Source organism: Poeciliopsis prolifica, unplaced genomic scaffold (assembly GCF_027474105.1).
Source record: "Poeciliopsis prolifica strain line A6 unplaced genomic scaffold, Auburn_PproV2 SCAFFOLD038, whole genome shotgun sequence".
In the NCBI taxonomy this organism is placed as follows: Eukaryota; Metazoa; Chordata; class Actinopteri; order Cyprinodontiformes; family Poeciliidae; genus Poeciliopsis; species Poeciliopsis prolifica.
This window is the reverse complement of record NW_026562413.1, coordinates 1401345-1427840: the sequence shown is the minus strand read 5'-3', so window position 1 is coordinate 1427840 and position 26496 is coordinate 1401345. Positions and strand designations below refer to the sequence as shown.

Sequence of the window (26496 nt, the reverse complement as noted above, 5' to 3'; positions counted from 1 at the left end):
TTGACCAATGAGGGGAAGCCATGTCTTTTTGAACAGAGTCAAGCGGGCTTGAAAATAGTCGAGAGGGAAACAAAGAGAGAGCGAACATCCTGCTATTATCGGACGTGAATAACTATACAAATTGGTTATTTTTCGACCAGAGTAACTTTGTACTTTCGTACGGTAAGTTTAAGAGTCATTCCACAGTCGTTCACAACAGTTAAATCATGTTTTGTTGTTTACATGTCTCACCAGTTCATGCCTAACTTAAAGCCGTTAGCTTAGCTGCGCTGGCTTTACTGAAACTTGCTGCTAACACGCTGCTTAGCCTAGTTTTACTTTGGACGCTAACTAACGGCTGAAACTTATTTCCAGGCCTCCGCCATGTCTCACAAACAGATCTACTACTCTGACAAATATGACGACGACAAATACGAATACAGGTAGGCTTTATTCATAGTTTTTAACTTCCATGATTGACATTTGTTGGCCCAACTGTTGCATGACATACTACTGAAGCTGGCAACCCAACACGACCTGAACAGGCGTCCAGTTTATTCTAATGTTGTATCGTTCTGCAGACATGTAATGTTGCCCAAAGACATCGCAAAACGTGTACCCAAGACCCACTTGATGTCTGAGACCGAGTGGAGGAACCTGGGGGTCCAGCAGAGCCAGGGATGGGTGCATTACATGATCCATCAACCAGGTATGCTTGGAGTTAGCTGGGACATATATTTACCTTTACACGGCCACATTTCTGACTTTACCCTTGCTTATTTCAGTTTCTTTTTTCCATACAAGTCACATGTGGAAGTTCTAGTCTTGATGGAGACCATGTGTTTAGATCCACACCTTAACATAACTACCGGGTTCTGAATACTAAAATGCAGTTATCCATGCTGCTTGATTAACCTGTTAATAAAAAAGGTGAAAAATTAAGTGAAATGCACAGGTATGTTTCTCCTATGTTGTCTGGCTTATTAAACAATTACTTCACTATAAAACTATAACGTGGTTGCGGCAGGACTTATGTTCTGAAATTAATAAAGATGGGTTATAAATTATCTTTGGTTTCGATTGATGTATGCAGTGTCTACTTTGAGAAATGTTGGCACTTATGATTTGCTACTCTGACTACTGTGGTTGTTGTGGTGTGGAAAAAAATTTAAAAATCTCTAATGCAATTAAGTGATGGGTCTATCAAAAAGGAATTTACCTCCAGACATTCAGTTTTCCCCCAATTTGAGAAATTCTGCATCTGAATTGTGACTATTGTAATCGATTGGGAGGCAAGCAAAACGGCGATACATGAAACGTGCACAGCAACAAAACGAAGTTGGGTTGGAGTGGAAGTGTTTACAACTGAGTGCAATGTGTCAAGACCCAAGAAGAGGTTTAAGCTTTGGTTATTTTGGTTGTGCATGCTTGTACTGGTAGTATTGATGTTAGATTATATACTTTTTTTTCTGTAGATGCAGTTTACAAAAGATGCGTCTAAGTTTTCTTAAACTTGTAGATGCAAAACTTTTTCAGTTCTCAGTGAAATGCAATCTTTCCTCAATGAACATATTTGCTGGCTGAAAGATGAGCTTGTCAAGGCATTTGAATAGATTAAATTCTTAATTTCCCTCTATTTTTTCATCCAAGTTTTTCGTTAATAATTGGATGTAGTAAAATTTTATTGCTTTTGTGATTTAAAAAAACTGTACAATGAAAAATTTTCTCTCAGCTGCCTAAAACTGCCCTTCCCTTAAGGTTTTTTTTCCTCCCCTAAATCACCTCAGTGCATCAAAGTTTCTTGAGATTTGCTTGTTCTTTCCACTTCAAGATGTCTATTATTCTGAAACAAGATTCTTTGTTTTCAGAGTTTCATCTTTTTTTGAGTGTCTGATACAAGCCTGGGCGTGGTTCTGTTTTTAAATGAGTTTCTATATTGAAACCCAACTTGTTGTGGAGCAGATTAGGGTTCCAGTAGAGGCTCCTCTGTTAACTCCTGCATAATACAGTCTCTCTCAATGTTTCACCCATATATGATCTTAACACTGGGTCTGCCCAAGTCCAGTTCTTGACTTGCCGATATGTGTATGACGGAATGACGATGACAAATGCGTCACATCTTGATCGACCGACTGACTCATTAGCAGGCCTCTGTAGAGCTGAGTGTCTGATGGGATCCAGGTGTGTTTAGAGCAGGAATCTGTTTGGAAATCTGATTATGTAGCTGTGGAGGACTGAACTTGACCATAATATTATTGGTTCTGCAAAGGATGTTGAGCCCCAACGTGTCTAAAGGTTTGATGTCAGCTGTTTTGTATTTTTGTATTTGACATGTTTTGTTCTGCGTCTTTCACCTTCCAGAACCTCACATCTTGCTGTTCCGGCGCCCTCTGCCTAACCCAAAATCTTAAAGGTATTTTTTGAGTCCTGCAAAGCTCAGCCTTTATGTGCCTCCGATCAGAGTTCCCATCATGCTGTCAAACCAAGCTGCCGTTGGATCAGATCTCTGTGGTGATGATGCTGGACCTGGAGATGGACTATGATTTATGAACAATGGATGTGGAGTGAACGTGTTGGAGAGGGGGAAAAAAAAAAAAAAAGATCTGTCTTTATGTAAGAAAAGGAATCAACACGTCATCTGACACATTTAAACCCTTTTTGACTTTTTAAAACGGCTTCAACGTCTGCTTGGATCTGCAGTTTATTAGAGCGATTACTATAGTGTGGTGAACAAAGCTTTAACAGGAGTTATACAGTTATGAAACCACTTGATCGTGACTCTAGATTAGTTTGACTCAAGCCGACATGTTGCTGCTTGGTTGTATGAGACTGTAAATCTGCATTTAACACATGAGAATCTGCAACTTTCCTGTTTTGAACTAGATTTGATTTTGTTTTCATTCTGCTTTTGAGGATTTCATTTCACTTGGTCTGAATGTACCAACAAGCTGCTCAGTATTTATGAATTGTGTTGCCCTTCAATAAATAAATGTAAACTTACAATTTTACTGACGGGTTCATTTTTTTTTTTCTGTTTAGTGTTTCGGTATGTCTAGAGTTCAACATGATATACTTTCCCAGAAACGGTGAAGTGAGTTGTCCATCTCTTGTCCAACCTGTTTGTATTTCTCTTCAAGACTCTGAATCTACTAGCAAAAACTACTGGAATAAAATGTAACTTTGTGTATATACATGTACTTTCCTCCCCCCCCCCTAAGATGTATATCTTTTGTTTCTCAATGCTTTCTAGATATTTTAGTTTTGTCCTGTTTATTTCACTTGGCATTAGGGCAAATTGTTGTATTTTTTTAAGTTGGAGCGGTGTTTGCCCCTGGCAGGCTCTTCATGTTACTTCACTTTTGGATTTGCTTTGGGTTTTTGTTTAAATTTCTATTTGATTTACTTTTTTAAAATCCCCCCAGAATATCGAGTCGATGCCTTTAAGGACAATCTGAGGCTTAAAAAAATGGCATAGGAATTTTTCAGCTGGTTAAGCCACTAAATGATGATGATGTGTCAATCTCTAATTTTGAACTAAAAACCAAAGGTCAACCAATGCTTTCTAATAAAATGTTAAATTCAACTACAATTTTAATATTCTAAAAACCTTTTATCAATTTCCAGACTTTTACTGTACATGATCAAGGATTTTGTGTTAAAGTTGGAACAGTCTACATCAGATAAATGAAAAGATGTCCTAATTTATTTTCTCCAGTTTTTTGTGATTTCTCTTGTCTCTGCTGTCTTTTTCACCTTGAACTGTAGAGGGCAGTGCAGCACAATAGTAACGGAGATAATTTACATTGACTGGTCTGTCTTTTTGCATAAATAAAATCAAATGTTAATCCTTCAAAAAAAAAAAAAAAAAAGTAAGACCTGTGGGTATTTAAAGCAATGCCATCGCTTTGAGTGCCAATGTAAAGTTTTGAGATGTGGAGATGTCCTGTGGAGGACAGGATGTTGTGTTCCAGATGCTGGCAGACTGACGGTGGGTGCAAACAGCTCATGGCGACTCTCACACACCGTGGGTAGTAACTACGCAACTCTACAAGTTGCAGGGAATAGAAGAAAAATAATGTTTTGTGAATCACAGGAAGATTTGTGACAATTTCTGCAAAGTGTTCCCTGGGTAATAATCAGGCTGTGATGGTCAGCAACGTGAGCCGCCTCCTGCAATGCAGAGACTAGGCAGGAAAGAATAGCAGGAAAACATCACTGCCACATTGCCAGGATTACTCCAGCTCTCAGAATTTTCTTTTTCCTGGGACTCAGATGATGTGTGTTTGCTCATGATAGCCTTAAACATAATATCTGAACTGTTTAATTACTTATGTTGGTGTGTTAATTCTTCTGCAGCTTGTATAAGTATCCATGCAACTTGACATTTCTGAATTTTGTCACAAACACATTTTATTGTATTTTATGAGTCCATAGATCAGCACAAGAAAAATAATAGGTGATTTTTATATTAACAAAAAAAAAAAATCTCAGAAATGCATCCCTTTAGTGGTCAGGCCATCTTAAGAACAACTTGTGGCTCAAATTTAAAAAAAAGAAATTACTTTTAGGAGTGACATTCCACATCCCAAGAGCCAGCTTCTGCAACCGAGGATCAAACTGCCAGGGCCCCTCCTTTGGCCGCCATCCATCACACACTGCACCCGACCCCTTTCACCCCTCTCATGGGTGGTCTCGATTTACCGGTTGATCTACGTTCCCACCCTCATCTATGGTCATGAGCTTTGGGTCATGGCCAAAGCTCATGACCCAAGAACGAGATCACGGATACAAGCGGCCAACATGGGTTTCCTCCGTAGGGTGGCTGGGCTCTCCCATAGAGAGAGGGTGAGAAGCTCAGTCATCCGGGAGGGACACAGAGTAGAACCGCTGCTCCTTCACATCGAGAGGAGCCAGTTGAGTCTCGGGCATCTGGTCAGGTGGACGCCTCCCTGGTGAGGTGTTCCGGACACCTCCCACCAGGAGGAGGCCCCGGGGAAGACCCAGGACCTGGTGGAGAGACTATGTCTCGTAGCTGGACTGGGAATGCCTTGGGATTCCCCCGGAAGAGCTAGAAGAATTTCCAGCTCTGTGGAGAAGGAAGGAAGTCTGGGCCTCCCTTCTGAAGCTGCTACCCCCATGACCCGACCTCAGATAAGCGGAAGGCGATGGAATGGATGGATGGATGGATGGATGGATGCTTTTAGGAGTACTTTCAAATATTGCTACTTTTACTTGAATAAACGTTCTGGATACTCTACTAAATGTGATTAACTTGATTAATGAAGAACAAACATGTTTTAGTTTAAAATTAACCCAACAGCAACACAAACCTACAATATATGTTGAAGTGAAACTTCTTTATCTTGCATCAGTGTTGCTTTATATATATATATATATATATATATATATATATATATATATATATATATATATATATATATATATATATGTGTGTGTGTGTGTATATATACATATAGTGCATTTAATAAGTCACAGACTGTTCCTAGCACTGTGTAATAAATAATACATGACTAATCATGATAAATGAATAATAATTAAAAATAATAGTGTATAAATAGCTTAAGACCAAATGCAAAAATTAAATCATATACAAATCAATTAATATCATGTTAAATAAATTAAAATATATTACTTTAAGTATTTATGTCAGCTTGAGTTATGCAGAACTGATCTGATCGTTGCTCTGGAAACGATCAGAAGCAAGATGTTGCGCCACAAGTCCAGTGAGGTCACTGATGAGGTCATAGAAGACATTATTTACATCACAATAGATCAAAGAGGTTCTGATGCTTAAATGATTGAATCTGAAAGTATCAGCCAGATCAAGACTGTTTTTTACAGAGTGACAGTTGCACAGAAAAATCATGTTTGGACTTGTTCCCATGTTAATCCCCCTGGGCTGGGGCATTGGCTATGTGATAAACACAGGGATGAAAAAACTTACGGATCGTTACAATCAAGGCAAGGACCCTGAAGAAAGGAAGGACCATGAAGAAAGGAAGGACCCTGAAGAAAGGAAGGACCATGAAGAAAGGAAGGACCCTGAAGAAAGGAAGGACCCTGAAGAAAGGAAGGACCATGAAGAAAGGAAGGACCCTGAAGAAAGGAAGGACCATGAAGAAAGGAAGGACCCCGAAGAAAGGAAGGACCCTGAAGAAAGGAAGGACCCTGAAGAAAGGAAGGACCATGAAGAAAGGAAGGACAATGAAGAAAGGAAGGACCCTGAAGAAAGGAAGGACCCTGAAGAAAGGAAGGACCCTGAAGAAAGGAAGGACCCCGAAGAAAGGAAGGACCCTGAAGAAAGGAAGGACCCTGAAGAAAGGAAGGACCATGAAGAAAGGAAGGACCCTGAAGAAAGGAAGGACCATGAAGAAAGGAAGGACCATGAGGAAAGGAAGGACCCTGAAGAAAGGAAGGACCATGAAGAAAGGAAGGACCCTGAAGAAAGGAAGGACCATGAAGAAAGGAAGGACCCTGAAGAAAGGAAGGACCCCGAAGAAAGGAAGGACCATGAAGAAAGGAAGGACCATGAAGAACGGAAGGACCATGAAGAAAGGAAGGACCCTGAAGAAAGGAAGGACCATGAAGAAAGGAAGGACCCTGAAGAAAGGAAGGACCATGAAGAACGGAAGGACCATGAAGAAAGGAAGGACCATGAAGAAAGGAAGGACCATGAAGAAAGGAAGGACCATGAAGAACGGAAGGACCTTGAAGAAAGGAAGGACCATGAAGAAAGGAAGGACCATGAAGAAAGGAAGGACCATGAAGACAGGAAGGACCCCGAAGAAAGGAAGGACCATGAAGAACGGAAGGACCTTGAAGAAAGGAAGGACCATGAAGAAAGGAAGGACCATGAAGAACGGAAGGACCATGAAGAAAGGAAGGACCATGAAGAAAGGAAGGACCATGAAGAAAGGAAGGACCATGAAGAACGGAAGGACCTTGAAGAAAGGAAGGACCATGAAGAAAGGAAGGACCATGAAGAAAGGAAGGACCATGAAGACAGGAAGGACCCCGAAGAAAGGAAGGACCATGAAGAAAGGAAGGACCATGAAGAAAGGAAGGACCATGAAGAACGGAAGGACCATGAAGAAAGGAAGGACCATGAAGAAAGGAAGGACCATGAAGAAAGGAAGGACCATGAAGAAAGGAAGGACCCTGAAGAAAGGAAGGACATTGAAGAAAGGAAGGACCCTGATAGATATAGCCTACATATGAAATTCATATGTAGGCTATATCTATCTATCTATCTATCTATCTATCTATCTATCTATCTATCTATCTATCTATCTATCTATCTATCTATCTATCTATCTATCTATCTATCTATCTATCTATCTATCTATCTCTCTCTCTCTCTCTCTCTCTCTCTCTCTCTCTCTCTCTCTCTCTCTCTCTCTCTCTCTCTCTCTCTCTCTCTCTCTCTCTCTCGCTCTCTCTCTCTCTCTCTCTATCTATCTATCTAAATACACATGCACACACATATATAAACAAAATATAAAATATTTTATATAAATATATCAACATGTATTTATATAAAATATGTTTGAACATATATATATATATGTACATGTATATATATATATATATATATATATATATATATATATATATATATTTTATATATATATATATATATATATATATATATATATATATATATATATATAGTGCATTTAATAAGTCACAGACTGTTCCTAGCACTGTGTAATAAATAATACATGACTAATCATGATAAATGAATAATAATTAAAAATAATAGTGGATAAATAGCTTAAGACCAAATGCCAAAATTAAATCATATACAAATCCATTAATATCATGTTAAATAAATTAAAATATATTACTTTAAGTATTTATGTCAGCTTGAGTTATGCAGAACTGATCTGATCGTTGCTCTGGAAACGATCAGAAGCAAGATGTTGCACCAGAAGTCCAGTGAGGTCACTGATGAGGTCATAGATGACATTAGTTACATCACAATAGATCAAAGAGGTTCTGATGCTTAAATGATTGAATCTGAAAGTATCAGCCAGATCAAGACTGTTTTTTACAGAGTGACAGTTGCACAGAAAAATCATGTTTGGACTTGTTCCCATGTTAATCCCCCTGGGCTGGGGCATTGGGTATGTGGTAAACACAGGGATGAAAAAACTTACGGATTGTTACAATCAAGGCAAGGACCCTGAAGAAAGGAAGGACCATGAAGAAAGGAAGGACCATGAAGAAAGGAAGGACCCTGAAGAAAGGAAGGACCATGAAGAAAGGAAGGACCCTGAAGAAAGGAAGGACCATGAAGAAAGGAAGGACCACGAAGAAAGGAAGGACCACGAAGAAGGGAAGGACCATGAAGAAAGGAAGGACCACGAAGAAAGGAAGGACCCTGAAGAAAGGAAGGACCATGAAGAAAGGAAGGACCATGAAGAAAGGAAGGACCCTGAAGAAAGGAAGGACCCTGAAGAAAGGAAGGACCATGAAGAAAGGAAGGACCCTGAAGAAAGGAAGGACCCTGAAGAAAGGAAGGACAATGAAGAAAGGAAGGACCCTGAAGAAAGGAAGGACCCTGAAGAAAGGAAGGACCCCGAAGAAAGGAAGGACCCTGAAGAAAGGAAGGACCCTGAAGAAAGGAAGGACCATGAAGAAAGGAAGGACCCTGAAGAAAGGAAGGACCATGAAGAAAGGAAGGACCATGAGGAAAGGAAGGACCCTGAAGAAAGGAAGGACCATGAAGAAAGGAAGGACCCTGAAGAAAGGAAGGACCCCGAAGAAAGGAAGGACCCTGAAGAAAGGAAGGACCCTGAAGAAAGGAAGGACCATGAAGAAAGGAAGGACCATGAAGAAAGGAAGGACCCTGAAGAAAGGAAGGACCATGAAGAAAGGAAGGACCCTGAAGAAAGGAAGGACCCCGAAGAAAGGAAGGACCATGAAGAAAGGAAGGACCATGAAGAAAGGAAGGACCATGAAGAACGGAAGGACCATGAAGAAAGGAAGGACCATGAAGAACGGAAGGACCTTGAAGAAAGGAAGGACCATGAAGAAAGGAAGGACCATGAAGAAAGGAAGGACCATGAAGACAGGAAGGACCCCGAAGAAAGGAAGGACCATGAAGAAAGGAAGGACCATGAAGAAAGGAAGGACCATGAAGAAAGGAAGGAAAATGAAGAAGGGAAGGACCATGAAGACAGGAAGGACCCCGAAGAAAGGAAGGACCATGAAGAAAGGAAGGACCATGAAGAAAGGAAGGACCATGAAGAACGGAAGGACCATGAAGAAAGGAAGGACCATGAAGAAAGGAAGGACCATGAAGAACGGAAGGACCATGAAGAAAGGAAGGACCATGAAGAAAGGAAGGACCATGAAGAAAGGAAGGACCCTGATAGATATAGCCTACATATGAATTTCATATGTAGGCTATCTATCTATCTATCTATCTATCTATCTATCTATCTATCTATCTATCTATCTATCTATCTATCTATCTATCTATCTATCTATCTATCTATCTATCTATCTATCTATCTATCTATCTATCTATCTATCTATCTATCTATCTATCTATCTATCTATCTATCTATCTATCTATCTATCTATCTATCTATCTAAATACACATGCACACACATATATAAACAAAATATAAAATATTTTATATAAATATATCAACATGTATTTATATAAAATATGTTTGAACATATATATATATATATATATATATATATATATATATATATATATATATATATATATGTACATATATATATATATATATATATATTTATATATATATATAAATATATATATATATATATATATATATATATATATATATATATATATATATATAGTGCATTTAATAAGTCACAGACTGTTCCTAGCACTGTGTAATAAATAATACATGACTAATCATGATAAATGAATAATGATTAAAAATAATAGTGGATAAATAGCTTAAGACCAAATGCCAAAATTAAATCATATACAAATCCATTAATATCATGTTAAATAAATTAAAATATATTACTTTAAGTATTTATGTCAGCTTGAGTTATGCAGAACTGATCTGATCGTTGCTCTGGAAACGATCAGAAGCAAGATGTTGCACCAGAAGTCCAGTGAGGTCACTGATGAGGTCATAGATGACATTAGTTACATCACAATAGATCAAAGAGGTTCTGATGCTTAAATGATTGAATCTGAAAGCATCAGCCAGATCAAGACTGTTTTTTACAGAGTGACAGTTGCACAGAAAAATCATGTTTGTTCCCATGTTAATCCCCCTGGGCTGGGGCATTGGGTATGTGATAAACACAGGGATGAAAAAACTTACGGATCGTTACTATCAAGGCAAGTACCATGAAGAAAGGAAGGACCATGAAGAACGGAAGGACCCTGAAGAAAGGAAGGACCCTGAAGAAAGGAAGGACCATGAAGAAAGGAAGGACCATGAAGAAAGGAAGGAAAATGAAGAAAGGAAGGACCATGAAGAAAGGAAGGACCCTGAAGAAAGGAAGGACCATGAAGAAAGGAAGTACTCTGAAGAAAGGAAGGACCATGAAGAAAGGAAGGACCCTGAAGAAAGGAAGGACCATGAAGAAAGGAAGGACCCTGAAGAAAGGAAGGACCATGAAGAAAGGAAGGACCATAAAGAACGGAAGGACCTTGAAGAAAGGAAGGACCATGAAGAAAGGAAGGACCATGAAGACAGGAAGGACCCCGAAGAAAGGAAGGACCATGAAGAAAGGAAGGACCATGAAGAACGGAAGGACCATGAAAAAAGGAAGGACCATGAAGAACGGAAGGACCATGAAGAAAGGAAGGACCCTGAAGAAAGGAAGGACCATGAAGAAAGGAAGGACCCTGAAGAAAGGAAGGACCATGAAGAAAGGAAGGACCATGAAGAAAGGAAGGACCATGAAGAAAGGAAGGACCCTGAAGAAAGGAAGGACCATGAAGAAAGGAAGTACCCTGAAGAAAGGAAGGACCATGAAGAAAGGAAGGACATTGAAGAAAGGAAGGACCCTGATAGATATAGCCTACATATGAAATTCATATGTAGGCTCTATCTATCTATCTATCTACCTATCTATCTATCTATCTATCTATCTATCTATCTATCTATCTATCTATCTATCTATCTATCTATCTATCTATCTATCTATCTATCTATCTATCTATCTATCTATCTATCTATCTATCTATCTATCTCTCTCTCTCTCTCTCTCTCTCTCTCTCTCTCTCTCTCTCTCTATCTATCTCTCTAAGTATCTATCTATCTATCTATCTATCTATCTATCTATCTATCTATCTATCTATCTATCTATCTATCTATCTATCTATCTATCTATCTATCTATCTATCTATCTATCTATCTATCTATCTATCTATCTATCTATCTAAATACACATGCACACACACATATATAAACAAAATATAAAATATTTTATATAAATATATCAACATGTATTTATATAAAATATGTTTGAACATATATATATATATGTACATGTATATATAATATATATATATATATATATATATATATATATATATATATATAATATATATATATATATATGTACGTATATATATATATATATATATATATATATATATATATATATATATATATATATATATATATATATATACATACATATATATACATATATATATATATATATATACATACATATATATACATATATATATATATATATATATATATATATATATATATATATATATATATATATGTATATATATGTATGTATATATATATATATATATATGTATATATATGTATGTATATACATATATACATATATATATATGTATATATATATACATATATATATATATATATATATATATATATATATATATATATATATATATATATATATATAGTGCATTTAATAAGTCACAGACTGTTCCTAGCACTGTGTAATAAATAATACATGACTAATCATGATAAATGAATAATAATTAAAAATAATAGTGGATAAATAGCTTACGACCAAATGCCAAAATTAAATCATATACAAATATATAATTTTTTTTTTTTTTGCTGATCCTATTGTGCCATTTTAAGATCAAGTGAATAAACGAAACACTATAGATCGTCACCTGAACTACTTTACTGTTTCCTGTATGTATTTATATGTATATTTTCACTTTCGTCTTTGAAGTACGATAATTTGCACATTACATTGCATTTTTCTCCATCTGAAGAAATTGTCAGTGTCAGTGTCTTGAGAAGCTTTAATACACAATATGTTTTTACTCTTACTAAAGTAATTTTGTTGATGGCTACTTTTTACTTTTACATGAGTAAAAGTATTTTAAAGTAGCGCTACTTTTACTTGAGTACAACTGGGTTACTGCTACATTTGTCCCTGCTCTGGACTGTCTTAATTTTATTTAATTGTTTATTTAAATTAATTTTCACATTGTCAAATTCAAGGATTCAAAGACTTTGTTTTATTGTCATGCAACCTTTTCTTGTTTATGGTATAAAATTCGGACTCAGGTCCCAGATTAAGATATTTAATACAAAAATAAAATAAAATAAATAAATAAATTAAACATTTTATATGATACAAAGACATGTACACAAAAAAATGTGTGTGTGTGTGTGTGTGAATAATTTATGAGATGAAACTGTATTAGGTGCTGCATGAGTTCAGCAGTCTGTCATAAATGTTGACATAAGTAAAAGTTTTGAATGAAAACAAGTAGCTTGAAGAAAAAAACAAACTTCTTTGCAATATTACATTTTATTATTCTCTTAAGTAAAAATGTACCTACTTGCTTTAGACATGTTGTTCCTTATACACAATTTATTTCTTGTTCGTTTGTTCAATTCTGCCCTTTTTTTTTTGAATATCCGATCCTTATACCTTTACAGATCATGAATTATCTACTTTACATTAAACACAAATTGTGAACATGTTCTGAGGTATGACTAGTTTATCTGGGACCTGCATGTAAGGATTGAATCCTAATCTGTTGAGACAATAATCCTGTTTCCACCTCTGAGAAACACAACATCAGAATCACAGCTCGGTTCTATCAGAGCACCTGACATTGTACCTCCATTCAATAACATAAAACTTCCAAAAGAACTCCAGACTGTCATTAAGTTTGGCCAGGTGTATGAATAATTTAAGCTAGAAAGGAAAGCGGTGAAAGAGAAGTGTGATGGATGACAAGGCAGTGTGAAGATGTGCTCAGTTAAGGAAGAGAGCAGAGAGCAGGAGGAAGAAGAAAGGAGGCGAGGCTCAAGGAGACAAAGCCAAGCTGGGCTGACGTTCCTCTTCAAAGTGAAAAGGTACAGAAGTCTGTGAATGAGAAAGTAATATAAGAAGGGTGAGGAAATGGAGACAAAGAAGGAGAGAAAAGAGAGAGGGTAGATAAGGAAATGAAATGTGCTTCTTGAAGGTGGCATATTTATTGGTGTTGTCAGCACAGTGGGACACCTCCTAAAAAGAAGCCAAGTTTGCTGCAAAGTGCAGGAGGGGGAGGATATTTAAAAGACGCCTGATGAAACTTTGAGCCATAAAATTGGCTCCATTAGACCGTCCAGAGGATAATATTCCAGAAATGAATTTCAGAACAGCTTAAATAATTCATACCACCAATCTTCCACAGTACACAAGGAAGAAGAAGAAAAAAAAAAGATTCATATTCTGCAAAACAACAAGCTGCCCGATACATTAATCCTTCATTCACACATCTAGCACAATATTTAATTTAGCTAACATTATGCAGCAATTTCCTCCGGAGTGGCCATGTGAAAGGAAATCTAAATATTAAATAATTTCCACCCAAAAGATGCAGGAGCCTCGAGGCTTCGAGGCAAACACGTTTAAATCAAACATCCCGGTGGGATTATAACTGATCCGACTGCGAGTTACTGAGAGAGGAAGGAAATCATGTTTGAGGTGGACATGTGACACTTTGGGCTGATTTATGTTAATAATTACTGACATTGGTCTGAACGCTTTTCGGCTCCACATTGAGGCCCAGTGGTGGACGCGTGGTGATGTGGGGATGTTTTTCTTCAGGGGGATCAGGGAGGCTGGAGAGAAGAATGTGCAAAGATTTCAGTCTGCAGATGTGCAAAACTCTTAGACATTCCCCAAAAGATGAACAGCTGCAACAGCAGTGAAATGTAGCTGCAAATTCATCCGTCATGTCAGGTTGGAAAATATATATAAAAAGTGAAAATCAGCTTACTTCAGAATTCCAACTTAGTGTTGGTTTATCACATAAAAAATAGACTGCAGTTTGTGGTTGTAATTTGAAATAAAGCTAATTAAGATCGGGGGATGTGAATACTTTCTACTTGTGATGCTAGTTAATAAGTTTTAGCAGCCTGTTTTTAGAGATAGGATACTAAAAATAATGATCCAGGCAAATCTATTGATGTTAATAAATCCTTTGACCTTCGCTATCTTCTTTGCAAACCATTTAGGCATTTAAAAAGTTGGAAATACCTCTAAACAGCTGCACTGCATCTAGTATGTGGCTAAAAGTGTGACTGCATCTGTTATAGGGACTCAGTCATGCAAATCCTGTTAACTTCCAGATCAAATCAGCTGTGGGGAAAACTTGAACCAAAAAGCTTGACATTTTTCCCTGTCTTTATTCTCATGTCATTAAATTAAGGAAATGAAGAAGCAGACAACTCATTGAGAAATGTCAGTGATGCACTTTATAAAATGTTCAGGCTATTTTAGATTCTAAAGTGAACCAGGATGCAATCCCTCTGAGACATAATTTACTTTAACATTTTCAGACGTCCCTGATTTTCACAAAAGCCTTTAAAATCTAATTAGGTGGTAATTAATTAACGCTAGATGTCCTCCAGTGTGAAACTTGGCATTTAAACACCTTTTTGTATTGTAGTTTAGCCCTAAATGTGAAAAACAACAGATATAACGGGGTAAATGGAGGTGGTTAGGAAATAAACATGGCATATATTCCAGCGAAGAACTGCTTATATCAGGGTTTGTGGGGTCAAAACAAGACTGAGTCTACAATATATCTATATATATCTACGATAAGCTGCTGTTTGCCTTACATGAATTAGAAGGAAATACAAACAAAACAACAAAACCAAAATAAAGACAAAAGGTAAGGGAGTAGTACATAATTTATAAACTAATTGGGGTTTCTCTGGATCTTAAATTTATTCTGGATTAGTTAGGTATAAAACTAAATACTTGTTCCAGTTGTTCTGTGTTGCTATGTAGATAGCATTTGCTAAGTTTGTTCTAGATTTGTAAAGTATAAATCTAAATGTTGGTTCTCCATGTTTGATTCTTGCTCTGGGTCGCTAACAAGACTCAGTTTGCTTGTTGAATCATGTTTGTTTTTCATTCAGTGTGTAGAAAACCCCAAATTTTTACTCAAGTAAGAGTAGCAATACCTCATAATAAAATCACTCAAGTACAAGTAAAAACAAATCCCCCCCCAAAAAATATTACTGAAGTAAATGTAATTGAAGAAATGCAACTAGTTGCTACCCACTTTTGGGTAGTAACTAGATCTGGGCAGATCTGAGAAGACTAAAATCTCCCAATCTAAGAATAACTTTGTGGAAAACATGGAGTGAGCATGCTTAGTGTGTGCCTATCCTAACCTGTTCAAGGAAACGTAATGAGTCACATTTACTTCTGTTGTTTCTTTTAATGAAGCTCCTGCTTGTTTAATGCGATCTCAAACAACTTTATTCACTTGTCTCACAATAAGACGTTAAAGGCCACGAGTGATCACCCAGTCTTCCATATTAAACCAATCACTGCCGCTCTTAAAAAGGTTCTTTAAAGGAGGCAGCCGGCCAGGCATTGATCCGGTCCCAGAAGCTCCTCTGGAGATGCAGATTTTAAGACCCGCGCTTCAGGGCAGCGCTGCATCTGTTTGCATTGATTGACCCTTGCAGATCGAGCTTATTGGACTTTATGACCTGTTTGTGTGAAAAGTTGTTCTATGAATTGTGGTATCGAAAAGTGTAATGAGGTTGGGAGCAGGAGGCTGTCGGCTGTTTGGCAGACTGCATCCTGAAAGCAGGAAAATCCGTAACGTCTGTCGATACGGCCAGCAGAGGTCAAGCCTCCTGTCCTTACAAATGCTGCACCATAAGGGCGTTACGTAGACTCTCAAGGCCTCTCACTCCTCTCTCCGTCACGCCATGGCGGTAAGGGTTCAAACATTTTGCTGGATCGTGTCTTCATCTTTTTCAGACTCAAAATGAAATCAGCCTTAAGCGCAGAGGCGCCGGCTCATGTATTTTCAAAAGCTATTTGTGTGAGGTCGGTTATAAATCAATTGTGGAGTCAAGCGAGCACTTTATCTTGATTCTCAACCTTGGCAGATCTTTTCGGGGGTCTTTCAAACATTAGTATATTTCTTGCACCGGTGCGAGCCGGCTGAGGCGTTTCAATGCTCGCCGTATGTAGAACAAGGCAACTCAATCTGGGGTGATTCACTGAGCCGCTCACACAAATGAGGCACATTTAAGCGCACCTGAGGTTAAGAGCAAATGGAGTGTGTGTGTGTAAGTATGGCTTATCGATCCCGCTGGAGGAGACCTGAGGAGGACTTCCACATGGCCTTGCTGTGTGAAATGCCGTCTAAACATCAAGACTGCTCTATTGATCAGCATGTTGGGCCTAAAGTAGCCGCTCCATTCAGACCCTTTTGACAATAGCCCTCCAGAAATGACAGTAATCAATGTAAATGGTAAAATGACTCCCCTCAACCCAACTGTTATGAATAGTTTGGGCACAGCAGAGTTATTTTTGGTGGATTTTGGAGAACTGCATGACTTATTGGCCACTCGTACCCTCCCTCAGGATAGCCACTGTGTCAAACTGGGCTTGTTGTTTATGAACTGTACCAAGAGCAAATCAGTGAATGAATTCTTCCTTCCCCTGCTGCTGCAAAAGGCTCTTTGTGCATGATGGATGGGCAATATAAGAGCCATTTTCCCCTTTGCACTCCTCACTACTTGTAATCCAAACACATTTGAGTCTGATGGTTTTCAAATGGTACTGGGTAATCAGACAGACAGAAATGAATAATGCATGGAAGTATGTCAGGATATCATTGTGCTGATTATTGTCAGAATGAGCCAAAGCTCTCTTGTTGAAATAAAAAAGACACAGCTTGGCTCAAGGCACTCATCTGAAAGCCAAATATACATTTTAAGTCGGTTTTAAAACATGCAGTCTACATTTGTACTCAAATCTATTCTTACCCGTTCAGTTTTATTCTAAAGCAACAAACCTCAATGTATTTTTTTGGATTTCATTTTGTAATTTACAATTAAAAAAATGAATAATAAACATCCAAAAAAATGTGGCATGCATTTGTATTCACTTTATAAAGATCTGTGTGGAAAGGTTGAATATTAGCAAAGTCACAGCAGGTTGGATCTAACAAGTGCATTTGTCAGTTTTGTAGCTTTATATACAAGGCAGGACCTGCCGTATCTGGGAAAGTGACTGAGGAGCATTTATCTATATTTAAATGTTTTATCAAAGTGATTTCAGTTTGATAAATAGCATTGAAGCCAATGGGTCGAAGGCTCAGTTGAATGTTCACAACATGCGTACAGAAACTAATCTTTCCTGGCAGGACTCTGACATTCGGGTGCCGCTATCACGTTTGCCAGAGTGTTACACGATGACAAGGCCTCTCCACTTTTATATGAGCCTCCATGCTTTTCGCTCCTCTTCCTGAATTGGCTGTCAGGGCTCTGCCGTATCCTCCTCAATGCTTCTTCGGAAAGATCAAATGACTGAATTAGGCCTTACCTTTAAAGATAATTGCCTAATTGGACTCTTTTCATATGCTGTCGGTGGCTGAGGACCCGAGAAAGCCTCTGATAACTCTGTAATTACGTGGATAAGGCAGATATATACGCATTAGCACCAGGGTAGTGAAGAATGAGATGACAGCCCACTGCTCTTTATGCGTCCACATTCCCTACTTGGGCTTTGGCGTGTGGATGAAATTGCCACTTTCGTTACAATTAAATGAAAACGTCGCTGTCTGAATGAGTTCATGTTGAGAATCTTGAATGCAGCTGGCCGAACATGTCTAAATCCAGCTATGATGGAGGTAACGTGTTTGGCTCAGCTGTCACTGTGGCTTGCAAAAGCATGCTTGTCATCCAGCGACGACAAACCTTAATGTGTTTTATTTGGACTTTATGTGACACAAAAAATCCAAAAAGTTTTTCTTAATTGTAGTCTAGTGTATTTTCTTTTCACGAAAAAAGTCTGAAAACTGTCAAACTCTTAGTTTTACATTTTGAAGAACCACTTTTTGTTTGAATTGAAGCTTAACGTGTCTTAAAAATCGTAACAGCATTCTTCTTGGAAAAGTACACTCTAAAAAGTGAATATGGGTTGTAGTTCATGTTTTGAACTTATTTACATTAATCTCACTTAATTATTTTGGTTTAGTAACAACAACTTACTTTCATAAGTTTCATTTGTAACCTAAAAGTTACACATTTTTAACTTAAAGACATTTTTTACTTTGACTTTTCTTGAAACAATTAAGTTCAATGCTGTGTTCGCGTCTTAAACCTGAAGTCAGGATGCAAAGCTTCACCAGGGACAGATTCTGTACATAAGGAGACTTTAGTCCTCAGTGTGGCAGTGGGAGGTTTGATTCCTGTGTGATGCTGCACTTCCTGCTTAAGTACTCTCAAATTAAGGCTATCTGAGCCAACAAAACCTTAAAAATGATCCTTTATTAGACTCTCCATGCCTAAACTTCATAAAATGTGAAGAGAACAGCACCAGTGTTTAATTTTCTTTATTTACACTTCCCTATTAGTTATTATATTATATTATATTATATTAGTTCACAAATACGTTTTCCTGTTGAATGCTAGGATAATGATAACATTTAAGCTAACACTAGCTTTTTAGCTAAGTTTTAATAAAAAGCCAAAGCTAACTTACTGAATGGATTACATTATTATTTATCAGCATGTTAGTACATGATAGTGATAACCCTTAAGCCATCATTAGAATTCAGATTATATCTTATAAACAATTGGTTTCATACTAAATGGAGTAAGTCAGTCAATATGCCAGTAACAGGGACATCAGGGACAAACTGTGGACCAAAATCGTAGAGTCAAAAGTAATCATGGGACAAAGCTAAAATCCGATAAATAAATATGTGCGATTATGTCCCAAAATACAATCAAAAACATCCAGTTTTAAATTGTATTTTGGGCTTCATTGAACGGAGTTCTCAAGAACTGGACACTTTTATTAAAAAATAAACACAGATGCGCTATATTTGCTAATTAAGTTACTTATGAATGCAGTTGTTTGCATAGGATTTTACGCAGCTTAAGACTTAAAGATGCAGCATGTAACTTTTATGAAGAACATGTTTTGTTTTTACAATTTTGTCAAACTTGTCGGAAACACTTTATTTGATGGGTTGTGAATAAGACTGTCACGACACCGTCAGAAACATGACATAACACCTTCATCTCCTTGGCAGAGCTCCTGGTCCCAGAGTGTCAGATGAAGTCCTCTTCTGCAGGATATTTTGGGTTGTAACATCACTTACATGGCACCGGCTTTCATAAGAGCCTATTCCCCTCCGTTTTCCACAGACTTTCCTGTCAATATGACTTAGAGCAACGGAGATGTGCTCCGGAGGGGAGGGAGCAGGAGGAGAGGTAAATACAGTTATGGGTTGAGGTGAATAACAAAGGAGAGAGAGGGGAAAGAAGTGTAACAGGGAAAAGAGGAAGAGGAAGAAAAGTGAAGGAAGAGAGTAGTCTGTGGCGGGGGAGGAGGAAAGAAACGCAAAGGGGAGGAGAGAAGAGATGAAAAAGAGAGACGGGTGGGAGGATTAGTGCCACTTCAGGAATGACAGGGTGTGGGGGGGAGTGAGAGAAATAAGAGTCGGTCGGGAAATGGGAGGAATCCTGGGAGTTTAGTTAGGATTAGTTTTGCTTCAGGGACTGGGGATTGAATGAGGAAGAGGGGGAAGTTGGGTGATCTGGTTGGCGTCAGGAAAACAAAACCTCTTATCAATCAATTGTTGGCAGAGTGAGCTCCAGAGCAATCTCTCCTTCATGCCCTCCACTCTCTGTCCCCTGGGTGGTGTAAATCTACTGGGCATCACAGGCAGAACAGTTTCTATACCTGTTCTGGTGCCAAAAATGTTTAAATTAGCTCCTTCAGAAATAAAATGAACCCCTACAATGAACCTTTTCTCCTCCAACTCCATAATGGGCTGACATTTATAGAACAGTCCTGACAGCAGTTTGTTTGTTTTAGACCTTCACGGTTCTCAGATGATGAATCCCAATGAGTTTATTGATTTTCCTGACCTTTGTTTATTGCACTGTCACAACTAAAGCCTTTTCCTTACAAAAACTGTCAGGAGTTTTAGATTTCTGTACTCCATTTGATGCTCTGATGTAATTATTGTTTTGCTTTGCTTGTGTGTTTTTTTTCTTCTAAGTTTATTGCTTTGTCTTATTATTAATGCAGACTGTTAATGATTAGTCACCTTCTCAGTTTTATTTGCATTATGGCTACACTCCTCCAGGTATGTTTAAGCAGATATTTATTTTCCTTCCTCATTGATACACTGTGAAACATTTGAAGGTGGTTTAACTTGAAAATGAAAGTCCACCTGGTGCCTTTAAGGAAATTGTTTTGCTTTTAAATTAAAGTTTATGAAGTCGATTCAACAACAGAATTTTGTTTTTTAAAGTGCAATAATCTTGAATTGCGAGTTTTAACTTAATGCTGCAATTTGAACCATTAATTATTTCACAATATGCAAAAAAAATAAAAAATAAAAAATACTGATTTTACTTTAGAATAATCACATTCTTGTTTCACATTGCATGAACAAAATTTCTGATCTGATATTGAACTTTATTAAACATCACAATAAATTCTGGTCTGAAACATTTAGTGTTAACAGGACATTATCCTCAAGCTTTGCAAATTGAGAATTGCATCAAAACAAACTTTTGCACATGAGTCATTTCACTGTAACGCACAAAAATATGCCGCTAAGCATTCTGGGAAATAGTTCCCACTTCTGTCTTTTTCTTCTTTCAGTTTTTTTAAGTTCTAACCTAAAAACTCCAGTTTATTCAACTTTTGGCCATTTGACAGAATTAATAAGAAGTTAAAACAACTGACTACTTTATGTTTACCTTTCACAAACTCAAACATTTAGCTTCAAAAACTCACTAAATTTGTTAGAGAGAAGAAGACTGCAGACAAAACTAAATGCGGCTCAAATGTTTTACAGTGCAGTGTCGATAGATGGCGATAAAAGCTGCATTTCATCGATGAGGTAATTGCTCAAATTGGAAATACAAAAATAAATTTGCTTAATGGAAACATGCCAGTTTTAAAAATGCACATTTTTCAAGAGAAATACTTTTTGTTTGTATCAAAATGGGTCATGTGGTCAACAAGTGGATGTCACCACAGGCAGAGGAGACGAAGAAGAAGACGACAGGAAGTGGTAGGAGGATGCGGCATGTTCTTTTTCTTGACTTATCACATTAACAAACTTATCAATTTATTATTTCAATTGTGGTTCTTATTTAATGGATACAACTGGGGATTGTGTTCTTTCGATATTAGCGGATTATCAATGAAGTTTTGTGAATATGTATAATGGAAACTGGGCAATAATTTACATTCAACATGCAAAAGAGAGTTGTCACATTCTCAAGTCTCAGTCGGGCTGGTTAAGATCTGGTTTGGTTCTAAGAAGAGCAGCTTCATAGAGGTTTATCTGTTTATTATAATAGTTCACACCAACAATTCAGACAAAAAGGTATCACTCTTTGGTACTAAGTCTGACGTATAATGTCACCTTATGTCAGTTATTTTGGAAAAACAAGTCAGCTAAATTAGAGAAACATAAATATTCTTTCAGGGAATTTCCTTAAGCTCTCTTAAAATGTCAGAATTGACATAAATCTCCTCAGTATTTGGTAGAACTGGTGCTTAGACAATATGATTTGGGTCAAACATTTTGAGTTTTATTACACAAGTTTCTCAAATCTCCTTTTGTAAGACTTGTTTATCTTTAAACTTCAACTTCCTGACTGATGTCTTGAAACGTTGCTTCTATATTTCCACATTGTTTGTTCCCTTATGACGTCATCTCTATTGTGAAGAGCACTAATTTAGGTATTTGCACAACAAAATGAAAAAAAATGTTTTCTGTTGTTTCTAAAAGCGTTCTTTTAGAACAGGCCATTATTTCTCATTGTTAATGTTATACATAATGTAAAAATCCCCATATTAGTTTACATTGCATATGTTTCCACTGTTGGAGCTGACTTTTAACCTCATTGTGCAACAATATCGAGTACCGTGACAAACAATACATTGAATTAAATTGAATTCAGTCTCTTTTGAATCTTAACATCTCCATGATGAAAGTCTTCCTTCAGTCACTGGATTGGAATAAAATCTGGAAGAAGCACAGAGAGAAACAAATCATTGCTGTTTGGTTCTGCACTCCTCAGATCACAGCATTATGACAGGATGAACCTTTAAAATTAGGAAACATATGGTGTGTATCAGCATACAGCACATGCTCTTTGTGAGAAAGTTCCTAAAGCACATGGGGTGATAAATATATAGAGGCATCAATACACAGAAGAACATCAGACTTGACAACCAATCATTAATTAACCAATTAAATTTCAAATTTATTGTGCATCTAATTAAAGGTGTTACTGACTGTGTTGCCTGAGCTCACAGCTGTTCTGCACAGTTACATTATACATATTATCACCTTACCAATCTGCCAGGAAAGAGACTCGAGTAATGTTTTTGAAAAGTTGGTATTTTAGAATACACAAAACTACAATCACAACAACAAAAAAAATATTTAAATACAGAAACAAAGGCCAAGTACATCCTGGGGATTAAAAACACGGACAACAACCTTTAGTATGAATAAATTAAAGTTGACATTTTATTACTGAATTTATTGTTCTCTCCAAATTATAATGAGAGATGTTGGTAAACATATTCAGTTCATTTTGGTTTGCCATTGTTTGCTTTTCAAAGAAATCTGGAGTAATTTGGTGGACAGCGACATGTTCTCCAATAAAACCTCCAGAAAGTTGGGCATCACTGATCTATTTCAAACATTGTCTGACGAAAAATTAAACATTTGTACTGACTGGTTTCTACTCTAAAAATTTAAAGAAAAAAAATCTTTCTCCTGGTAACCCTTCAAAACAAGGTTCAAGTTTTTAGGATTAATATAAGCAGCTTCTCCAAGGTTTGCACTGATGCACACCCACACGCTCAAAATTACTAAATTGCCAAAACTCCTACATTTAATCAAGAACATTAAATTAGTCCTAATGGATATTTTCCCTCTTAAATCCTCATGGCTGCATTGACAGCCATAGAAATCATGTTTTCCCCACAGATCCATGCATGGAAATGTTGCTAATGTACAATATATCAAAGTGAAACGATATAACAGAGTATACAAACGTGTTCTAAAATATTAATCCGACTTTCTCTGTTTTCTTTGCACTCATTTATATTTTATTGAAGTCGTACATTCACATGAGCACACGCAGCTCATAGGAAACTGTTATGAGATTTAAAGTCTTAAAATTGCTTGGTGGTGTCCTGCATATTGTTAATGCAAAAACCAACTCTACTACCACTATATGTGGGTGACACCTTAATGTAAACACTGAACAGAACATTATAAAACTTTTTTTTTAATGTTTATAAAACGTTAGAAAGCAAATCTAGGATAGTGTTTCACAGGTTCTTCAGCGTACAAACGCGAACACCCTTCAGCAACATTTAGATGCAATTTTAATAAGATTATTAATCATTCCCACGGTTATGCAAATCTATCTGGAAGGCCTGACCCCCAGTTTGGCAGCCAATGTCATACATTAATTTTGTGTCTGCTTATAGAACGGTGAGTAAACGGAGTGTAACGCACTATCTACAGATTATTCAAAATACCCTTTTTTTAATTTAGTCTGTTGCTAAAAAGCCAAAAGTCCAATACAGGAATCTAAACTGCAGCGCATGGATTGTCAATAGTTTTTTACAACTAGCATGAATCTTTCCTTACTTTTTTTGTGTGGCTTTTATCTAGTGAACTACCATTTGTGACTAATTTTCTGTAATTTATTTACGTTTTAATTTTCGTAAATTTTTTGGCAGTATTCAGGTTGAGATTGTAGTTTCTGCTCCAGTTCTGATCAGCATTGCTCCTTGTCGGCTCACCTGCATCAGCACTCTACAAGTCCTGGGTTCTGTGAATGGAAGCATCCAAAAGTCTAACTTTTCTATTCTCACAAATATAGAAGAGGTAGGTTTAATTTGGGAAGATTTGAAGTCCTCTATTGTGAAGAATTATAAGTCTAGCTTCACTGAAATTTGTAGTTTTCTTTTTCTTTTTTCTTTTTTTTTGCAACATTTTTATTTTTAGCTTTACATGATGTTGTGAACTTAGTTTGCTAATAATTGATCTGTAATTCATCTGGCTCAGACTCTAAGAAAGAAAGAAAGAATCACTGCTGCAGCCTGTCAATGTGGCAACAAGCATTGAGAAAGAAAGTTTTTAAGAAACATTTTACAAAGCAGTCAATGTACATCAGCAGATGTTTTAGACCAAAGAAAACACATTAAACTCAAACAAAACAAACAAAATAAAACACTAAATTGAAATATTTACTTGTCTAACCCTCAGCTTAGGGTTTTCCTTCCCTTACAGAAAAGATTTTATATTTTTCATAGTACTGGAGTTTCACTTTTTACCTTCACAAAATCAGTTTTTGTTTGCAACAGGATCTTTGGAGGAAGTCAGAGCGCTCACTCCATCATTTTTTCTGTTGCCAGTTTGGACCCACACATCCATCTACTCCTTCTTTTTATAAAAGTTTTGTTTACAACAAAAGGCCTTGTGGCTCCATTTATATGGTAATAAGAGCCAAACAAATCATTTTGAGACTGTATTTTAAAGGGTTTTATCTGAAAAAACATTGGAACAACTGATTATGATTTATTAATGTTTCATACGTTCAAGAGTTTTAGGCTTATATTTGCTTTTCAAAGGTATTATTTAGTGAAAGAAAGTGCTGTACTGTTACTTGCCAAGACAGGGAGTAAGAACATTATGCAAAGACAAACATATTTGGTCTCTGGTGGTTCACCAGGATAAAAAAAAACTGCCAAGTTTTCTTCCCTGAGTTATTATACAAGCCGTTTGCACAGAAGCCAAAAACAAATATCAGTGTTTAATGAGAATAAACACAATTGCTGGATCATATGTTTGCCTAATCAAGTTTCCTGGATAAAACCCATTATACAAAAATGTGGCAGCAACAGATGCCTTCTAGTTTTCTGTGCCAACATTTACATGCAGTAAGAAAAAAAAACAATAAACAATTTGCCAGGTGAATATCTGCATGAAGCTGCAGATTTTTACTCCACGGAGGCTTGATGGGAAGTGATGAGTCTGAAAATAAAAGAAAGAGAGAGAAGAAAAAACATGGCTACGGTTGGCCTAATAACAGGACCGACTGTCAGTGTCAGTGGGCTCAGCTGTGGACGGTTCTGGGAGAACATTGTTAAAAAGGAGCAGCACTGTCAGATCTGGATATTCTCCGAAAGTGAACACGAGGTCACGGGGTGCACGGCGAACACGAGCAAGAAGGGGGATAACAAGTCCTGTGCTTTGTACAGATTGACTCTGAAGACTGTCCCAATGTGAATATCAAACCTCTGCCGTGACAAATAGGCAAAGAGGGCGAAGAACGGAGTGCCGGGCGAGAGTCGTGAAGAGAGGGGCAAACACGAGCGGAGTGATGGAAAGAGGTTGCTGCGGGGGAGAGAATGCGAGGCAGACGGAGAGAGGTGACGGTGCAGAGAGGCAGAGGGGGGAGGAAGAGTCTGAGAGGAGAATGGTTTGTGTTTAATTAGTGGCCCTGGAGAGAGTCCTGTTTGAGCCAAGAAAGAACATGGGATGTTCTCTAATTGGTCCTGCTTTGTGGTGAGCGAGGACAGCAAAAAGGAGAGGAGACGGCGCCAGAGGAAGGTGAAGAAGGTGGGGGGGAAACTGACTGGACTCCTTTCTGCTTGCTGTTGTCCAGAGAGGCTTAAAGCCTTCGTTAGAGCTAAACTACTAAAACGTTGAATTAATTAGATGGGATAAATGTTTTGACTTTATAAGTAGTATTAAATGTGATACTCACTTTAGTTATTTGCAAATTAGAGACTGGAAGCTTAGCTAAATTCCAAAAATCAAGTATTTTTTGGTGATTCTCACCGGGGCTTAGTAGCGGGCTTAAATGGTTGCCTGCCTCTGGATGGACTGATTCATTTTGGGCTTTTAACTATTTATTTTACTAGTAATTTCACACCTGATGTCTTGACAGTGCAGTGGTTTGCACAGTTGCCTTGAAGCAGAAAATTTGT

General features: G+C 37.3%; 1 protein-coding gene across 1 annotated transcript; it reads left to right on the top strand.

The window, feature by feature from the left end:
* Positions 1 to 48: 48 nt before the first annotated feature.
* cks1b (CDC28 protein kinase regulatory subunit 1B) lies at positions 49 to 2987 on the top strand. Its single transcript, XM_055053867.1, has 4 exons — positions 49 to 162; positions 355 to 422; positions 561 to 688; positions 2341 to 2987. The coding sequence occupies exons 2-4, from the start codon at positions 364 to 366 to the stop codon at positions 2388 to 2390; spliced, it is 237 nt and encodes a 78-aa protein (XP_054909842.1). The 5' UTR covers positions 49 to 162; positions 355 to 363; the 3' UTR covers positions 2391 to 2987.
* Positions 2988 to 26496: the final 23509 nt, after the last annotated feature.

Bases quoted from the DNA above. Each gene is read 5' to 3' on its own strand.
- cks1b (XM_055053867.1), top strand. From the start codon at position 364: ATGTCTCACAAACAGATCTACTACTCTGACAAATATGACGACGACAAA. The intron at 423-560 runs GTAGGCTTTATT...ATCGTTCTGCAG, and splicing joins GACGACAAATACGAATACAG to ACATGTAATGTTGCCCAAAG. The intron at 689-2,340 runs GTATGCTTGGAG...TTCACCTTCCAG, and splicing joins TTACATGATCCATCAACCAG to AACCTCACATCTTGCTGTTC.